The sequence below is a fragment of the Pygoscelis adeliae genome, unplaced genomic scaffold (assembly GCF_000699105.1).
Source record: "Pygoscelis adeliae isolate BGI_AS28 unplaced genomic scaffold, ASM69910v1 Scaffold166, whole genome shotgun sequence".
NCBI lineage: Eukaryota > Metazoa > Chordata > Aves > Sphenisciformes > Spheniscidae > Pygoscelis > Pygoscelis adeliae.
In genome coordinates this window covers 1,622,330-1,630,230 of record NW_008825156.1, presented here as the reverse complement: position 1 = coordinate 1,630,230, position 7,901 = coordinate 1,622,330, and the positions used below count along the sequence as shown (strand labels likewise).

The following is a 7,901-nucleotide window of genomic DNA, read 5'->3' as shown; positions in this document are numbered from 1 at the left end:
TTAAACTAAATACAGATTATTATTATTATTATTATTTTTTAAGCTTGCAAGTTTTGATGAAGTGAAAAGGCAACAAGCACATACAACTTGAAAACATCCAGCAGAAGAGTTCCCCAGTTTCCACCGTTTCCCATCGGCTCTAACAGCAGATGTCAAGAAGCTCCCCTTGAATTTGCTTCAAAAGCTGATAAAAAGGATCCCTAGAACTGCTTTCACTTTGCGGTGCTGATCCACAGGTCTCTCACATATACTTCTATCGAAGCCTTGCGGTTTCATATCCTCACTGATCCCACCTGCAGCCGACCACCCTCCCAGCAACAAGTGTGACTGCAGCAGGTCCATCCTCCCTCCTTTGCTCCAAGGAGACAGGAGCAAATATCTTTTTGCTGAAAGCCACCCATTCTGCCGGCAGCGACCTTTCCTTTCTCCTTCGAGGCAGCCGCTGGGTTGTGAAAGAGCTGCAGCGGTATGACAGCCCTGAGAAACCAGAAGTCTATCAGTGGAGGAGGGGCGATGCTGGCGGCCAGTGATAACCACCCAGGGTGCAACGATAACTCAGGCAGTTGGCTTTGCTTGCCCTCCACCCATGAAAAACAGAACGTGGGAAAACCTGACCCTCGCCAAGTGGGGATGGGAAAGGCAACGGTTCACTTCGATTCTGCAGAGATCCCCCCAAACCTGCCTGCTCACCATGACACAGAGGCTGGTCACCAGCAGCTGGCACTTGGTGGTCCTCATCCCGCATCTCAGTCCCATGGCTGCTTGTCCCCAGAGAGAGCTGGCAGTTGGTCCCTCCAGCTCTTGATAAAGCCTATGTTTCCACCAAAGGGAGGCATGGCCACAGCGGGGCCTCTTGGGAAGTGTAGTCCCCACCACGTGCCGATGCACCTCCTCCTGCCCTATTATTAAATCCTGTTTAGAGCAGCTGCCTTCTGCCTGGGCTTTCGGTGGGCTGCCATCAGCTCCAACACACAGCCAGCTGGGAAAGAAGGAAAGGCATACAGAAAAACAGCCTTTCATGGAGTTCGGAGCAAATCTCCTTAAAATTTTTTTTGAAACTGTTAAATCAAGAGTCAGTATCAAAATACTCTGTTTTTCGCTTTCACTGGGACGCAGTTTTGCTTAAGGAACATTGTCACTAACTATTTTTTTTTAAATCTGCATAAATAGTATCTTGGGAAAAAGTTTAGGAAAATGTTATTTAGAAAAAAATAACCTGTTGTTTAAAGAAGAATCAAAACCCCCAAATAGATCTGCATAAGAGTCTTTCCTTCCCCATTTAAAAAATGTCACATGGCAATAAACTTTGGCTGAGACTCTATTAAAACTTCTATTTGCAGACGAGGGAAAAAAATCCCTTTGGTAGTATTTTATTCAGGAAAATGGCTATATGTAAATATAACCCCCTGCTCAGGAGACCCTCACTGTCCATGGACATTTTGACTCTGTCCTTTCCCCTCTCCTAGCACTGAAGATCCCATGGACCCATGGCTACAGAAGACTCAGGTGATTTCTGGTCCTCAAAAGCAGCTGCCTGCTGGATGCATATTTCCCGAAAGTAAATCGCAAAGAAGCCTCAAGAACCATCTGGCCAAAGGGAGGCTGAATGACTGACTGCCTTAATCATCCTTGGTTTCAGAGCAAGACTGGTGGAAAAGAGGTGAAACAGAATAATGGAAAATAGTCACTCTCCCCCCAGATGGCAAAGAAAGGGGGGGGGAAGGTAAAACCATCCCACATCAGTAACTGTAGCTACAGGAAAATGACAAAGAAGGAGGAGGAGGGGAGTGAAAAAAGGAAGGAAGATGCATTTTGTAGAGCAAAGAGAAGCAAGAGAAAGTGAATTGCACAAAGCCATGTGCACAGAAAAAAGCATGTCATGATTTTGTGACTACATCACTAGCTTTCTTGGAAGCTTTCTTGCAAAACATCATCATTGCAACCTCCTGAGACACCAACGAGGGCTGCCACAGCTGTTTCTGAAAACAGGTGTCCCCCATGGCTCGTGGGTGCCTGCCCTGGTGGGGCTGCCTGTTGCCGAGCGGGAGACACTGGTGTACCCATGGGCACACAGAGACCTTCCTACTCCAGCCATCAGCTGGAAACCACCTGAGAAAGACCAACAGATAGACAGCAGGGAAGGAGAGCAGTGGGGAGAGGACTACAGAGAGAGGGCAACAGCCTGGGGGGGCAGCTGATGCCCAGCCACACATGTCTAGAAGCAAGAACCAGACACCACCTGCAGCAGCGCAGACCCCACCAGGGACAGGAGTACAGCTGCAAGGTGACCATGTCCACATGGTCCCCACCATGGGCCAGGTGGGGAAAGTGCCTTATAAAACACTGTGGTGGAGTTAGGACTGCACCTAAATGCAGAGCTGTTAGCACCCGTCATTTCTTCTGGTGCTACGGGACAGATGGTTGTGTTGTCACGTGCATTTTCAAGGGGAATGACCACCAAAGGGGCACAGATATAAAGGCAGCAGGGCTGGTCCACAGGTGGAGTTACAGGTTAAATCTGGAAGGGTTGCAGGAAGGTATGAAGCACAGCTCTGTGTGTAAAACCAGCTGAGAAGCCCAACCAAAAGCAATGGTGAGGTTAGAAGCAAGGGCGCAGCCGTGGTGCACACCGTGAGCACACCTGGAGCCTGTTTCACAGCAAGGGACATGAGAAAAACCATGCAGCCCATCTTCATTTTCCCCTAGACCCCAGTTTCCTTCCCAACTCTAAACGCATGCTACCGGAGACCTGTGCAAAGCCAGATCTCACACTAGAGGTCCCCACAGGCCAGCAGAAACCCTTCCCGAAGGCCTGCATGATTCAAGTGGGCTTTCTGAAGGGAATAGATGGGCAGTTCCCTTCCCAGTTCCCCAAAGGTTGTCTCTGTCCGTGCAGGAGCCTCGCACCTCACTGCAGGACCACCTGAGAGGTCACAAAATCATCATCTACACCCCTTGGAAGTGCTCCTAGTCTCTCTACAAAAGACGCTCTACCTCCTTTTGTCTCCAGCCATAAAAACAGGCAACTTCACTGCCTCACCAAGCTCTCAAAGCAGGTCTGTAACTTTAAACACCTGGGTTTAAACAGATGTTTCCTCTGGTTTGGTTGCGAATGCCTATTCCTGGGTAGTTTGCCCATGTCCTCTGATGATTCAGATGCTTCTCCCAACTCCAGCGCTCGGCGCTCTGCCTTCGTGCCTGCTCCCTCAATTACCTGCTGCATTTGGGGGTGGAGGCATTTTCTGCTGTTTCTCTTTCCTCCATCTTACACTTCATCCCATATAGGTATGGCTTGAAGGATTTCTCTCTGGGGCAGAACATATGTGAATTTCTAACATAAAAAAATAATAAAGAGCAAAAGAAGTTACTCCCTCCCCCAAAAGAAAGTCAATAGTAGGAGCATTAGTCGACCTGGGGCATTAAGAGGTTGGGCTCTGATTGAGGGAGGCACATTTGGCACATGCAAGGGCACTACCAAAGTGAGTGCAGAGGGAGCATGTGTGCTCATCTTAACTGTGGCCATCGAAAGGGGATCTTTACAACACTTAACTTTCTCCAGGATTAAATTTCCTCTGGGTGCCGTGTCATTGGCATACACCTGCCTTGGCAGCTCTCTGCCCAGGGAGCCCTGGCGAGAAGCAGGTTGTCCCCCCAGCCCCATCCCGGCGGGAAGAGAGGCAGGGCTGGAGGCATGCGGGGGAACTGACCCCACAGCTGGCAAGCGGGCTGGACAGCAGCGTGGCTTTTCCAGCAGGACTAGGCCTCCTGCCTGCCCTGCCGAGTTTTATCAGTTGGTCCTCTTTGTAAGAGCGCAACTTATCGCTCCCAAACGCGGTGCAAAAACCACAGGTGATCACAGCTCCCGCCTGCAGCTTCCTCCCTTATCTCTGGTTATCAGCTGGAGCACGGAAAGAGAGTAGCGAGGCTGAAAATACCCCAGGGAGCCCAGGTGCCCTCTTCCTCTAGCCTTGTGGCAGCTTGCAGCCTTCTGTTAGGCTGTGAAAATACATACCGGCATCCCCAGCTGCACGGGTGTCGGAAGGACGTGCCACCTCATCCAGAAGGAAAGGATTGATTTAAAAAAGGGAACAAAGCCAGATCATATTTTTTGCAGAGCTAAAAACCTCCAACCCTCTTCTGAGCTGGAGGGAAATGCTGCCCACACTGTCAGATGGACATCCTAAAAGAGCTGCGGGATTTGATGCGTTAATGGGGTGAACTTGGGAGACTGAACACAAAAGGAGGAGAAGAGGCTGAATTCATGCTAGTGCTTTCTTGCTGTCCACTTTTCTGGCTCTCGCTCGGTCGGTGCAGCCACCGATGATGCAACAGCAGCACCCCAGCCCCAGTGGCTTGGACTCCAGCCAGGCAGCATGTAGGAGAAACCTCCCCCTCGGCTTTGGGGCACTGCTACTCGTGCTCCCATGAAAGGACGGGCTGGAGGCAGGGGAGAGGAGGTTGCCCCAGAAGGCAAAACTACACCTGTCGTGCAGGCAGGACACATCTGTGCCAGGTCCCTGCCGCCTCTTGGGAGCCTCCTCCTTTGCCAGCCCACACCACCGTTAGGGAAAATACATCTCCTCCATGGCAGAAAATAGCTCCAAATGTGGCAGATTTACAAGTGTCACTGGCTCAGCCCATTCAGTCCCTCAGCTACTGCCCGTAACACAGCTATATTCACCCTAGAGCTTGCTCGTAAATAAAACATGCCCATATCAAACCGCACCAAAGCCGTATGAATGACGGGAAGCCAGGGAGACCTCACAGCCTGTGTCTGCCTTCCTGGGCGCATCACAAGGATGCATTGTAAAGGCTGCTTAGCATTCATATAGCACATACGCACAATCAAAGCTAAAAATCAACTTTTAAACCCAGGGCTGTCTCTTTTCAAGAAGGGAAGGAGAGGAGAAAAGGGGGAGGTGCTGGGCTTTCCAAGCTTCAGATGCTCCATACAACTCCGCTGTGAATGGAAATAAGGCTGGCTGGAGGCTGCCTTGGAAGAAATGAACCGGAGAGAAATCATAAAATCTCCAAAGGACTTTTTTATTATTTCCAAATTGTGTCTCAGAAATCCTCCAGTGATTCCCAGGCATTTTGAAATTAATTGTAGGTGAGCAAAAAAAAATGTCAGAAGAGTTATTAAAAGTGTACATCAAGCCCAAGAAAGATTACATTCGAAAAGAGCATAAGCTGAAGACAGGGAGTTCACTTCAAAGAATAAACTCCAATAAACTTCTTTCCCCCCAAAAGTGAAACAACTGTACTCATAGCTCTAAAGCACACCCCCTACTTAAACTAAGTTCTTTTTTCTTTTCCACGTGGTATCTAATTGCAAACTGTAACTGCCCAGGAGCCAGCTGTGGTGGTGATAGACCTAAAGACACAACTCTAGCCCTGCTCTCAGCAAAACCAGTGCAGGCAGAGCCCAGCCTGGCAAGCAGAGATTCACCTGCTTACCAGGGAGAATGGGGCTGCTTGACTGCCCCTCACCATTTATTTCTGGCATTTGCTCTCTCGAGCCTTATCACAATGGGATCTCTATTGCTTTCCACTGAGGTCCAGAAAGTTCTGGCAAAAAACCCCAGAAGCTCATGTCAGCTGGCTGTAACGCATGGGTCACAGCAGGACTGACCCAGCACCTCATCTGCCACGTTCCCACCGACACACGTGCCAACTCAGGTAGCAGTGTTTTGCCCTCACCTTTGACAGACGCAAGAAATAACATGTAGTGTCAGGGCTCGGAGGCCCCTCACTGCAGAGTTACCCTCTCTCCGAGCAGAGTTCGCCCCCCTTGCATCACGCTGGCTGTAGCCACACAGGGCTGTGAGATGTCCACACCAACCATGCGTTTATCACTTTTGCCTTACCTGTGCCAGGAGAGAATTTCTTCTCCCCACCCTCTGGGGACGGGTAGCATATTGCTGGATGCTCTCTCTCCCCAGATTACAATCAGGAAGTTGATTGTGAACACAGTGTTTAATGATGTCTTGTTCTACTGGATCTTACATAGTCATTAACTTTATAAAGAGATTTCAAATAAGATTACATTTCTCAGAGTACGAGATGTACCTACCTTCCTTCAGACTATCTGGAAACCAGCTGTATTATTAAGAAAGCATAAGCAGTTGCTTTGTGCTGTACTCAGGCCCACACCCGACAGCCACATCTGGCTGGAAACATGTGTCGCGATCAGCAGCCCTGAAGCCAATTCGGACAAGTCAAGTTTGTCCCTGAGCCGAGCATGGAATCACTGGGGCTGGAGGCTGCATGCTCTCCCTTGAGACTGGATTTACTGGTGTTTGAACTGTGCGTTATTAATGAAAAAAAATCCCTGTAGTTATTTTTGTATGATAAAAATCCACTTATTACTCTTGAGCGTGGCTCTTCGATACAGAAGGTTTTCTCTTGAAAAGTTTCAAAGACAACAGCTTCCTCTTTCCTGTGAGAAAGGCTTGCATCAGAAATTAAAGACAGGGTAATAAAAGACCATTGATATTACTCCATTGCAGTGATGCCCTTTCTGCCTAAGCCACTACTGCTAGTGAGCACAAGGTAAACCCTGCGCCAGCCAAGCCAGCTTTGCAGATGCTGAAGACCGGCGCCAGCATTACATAGCTTGAGCTGAGCAAGTGATCCTGTGACCGCTTGTGCACACAAGCACGTTTATACGTGCAAGCAGCTCCCCTGCGCTTCCCAGGAACCCACCAGGCAAAATGCGCCCGCCTGCACCACACGCCACGAGCTGCTCCTCTTTGGGCCAAATCCTTCAGAGGAGCTGTGCGGCTGCTCACAGTTTTTCCCCCGGGTCTATGGCGTGGCCAAGAACATCTCAAAAGCCACTGAATTTGGGTGCTAAGCCTGATGCATGCTTGAGTGGGACTACCAGAAATGCGAAGCACTCGCAGGCTCCTTCCTGTCACTTCCAGGAATTTCAGCCTGGCTGCCTGCGACGCTGTAGTGGGGCTCACTCCTTCAACCCACTGCCTTTGCAACGGATCCCCAGGAAAAGTATTTCTCGTCCAGTATGGTGGAGCCTTGCTACTCCCTAAATACCCCATGCAGGTAGAAAAAAGCCCCCTCTATGTCACATCTAGAAATCACGGATGGCTCTTTGTATTACTATTTTTGGCCTAGATACACCCTAGGAGCAGCACCAGAGCAGTTCAGGGTAGCCAGGGGGATACAGATCCTTACTTTGGTACCCAAATCGCGCTGCAGAGCCTCGCTGCTGCTGCCAGAGACACCGGCTTTGAGCATCTTCCTGCGAAGGGGTTATGTTCCCTGCCAAAAAATGAAGCCCCATAACTGGACTGCCTCAAACCTCCCTGCCTGCACACCTCTGGTTGGAGACCCTGCAGAAGGCAATTAGCACTTCTCTTACTCTAATTAACAGCTGCTGCAAACCCTCAAGTGGATGAGTGCCCTCCACCTCCTCCAGGCGGTCACACCGAGGGGCTGCATGAGCACCAGCTTGGTGGCTGGCACAGGGGACAAGGCAGAAAGGGCCTGAGCCGACCCCACCAAAGCCAGTGAAAGGGTCTGTTGGAGATGTTTTAGCATCACACTGTCTTGGTTTGGTTTTGGTTTTGTTTTTTTTTAAAGGCTGGGCAGGAGCAAAGCCCCGCGGACAGCACATCTTGCAAGCTGTGCTGAAGCCGAGAGCAGGCTGCAGCCCCTGGGCAGCGGGTGCATGTAGCATGCCCTCCATCCACCCTGTTTGTTTAGCAAAACACCGTGCAAGTTATTTCTCACCACAAGCTCCCGGGATACCAAGAAGCAGCTCCATTGTCCTCCCCGTTAAATTCAGCTATCCGATAGCACCTTACCCTGCTGCTCTTCCCCCCGGAGCTGGAAGCAAGGCTTGCTTGACAGCCCGCCAAGCGGGATTGCTTGCCACGGCA

The 7,901-nt window shown here is 50.1% G+C and overlaps 1 protein-coding gene across 1 annotated transcript in view; it reads right to left on the bottom strand.

Moving 5' to 3' along the window:
- The window catches only part of TSPAN32 (tetraspanin 32), a 32,383-nt gene extending 31,645 nt beyond the window's left edge, over positions 1-738 (bottom strand). The window contains exon 1 of the mRNA XM_009328529.1: positions 691-738. Coding sequence (XP_009326804.1) covers positions 691-738 — 48 coding nt within the window. The remainder of the gene's footprint in view (positions 1-690) is intronic.
- Positions 739-7,901: the final 7,163 nt, after the last annotated feature.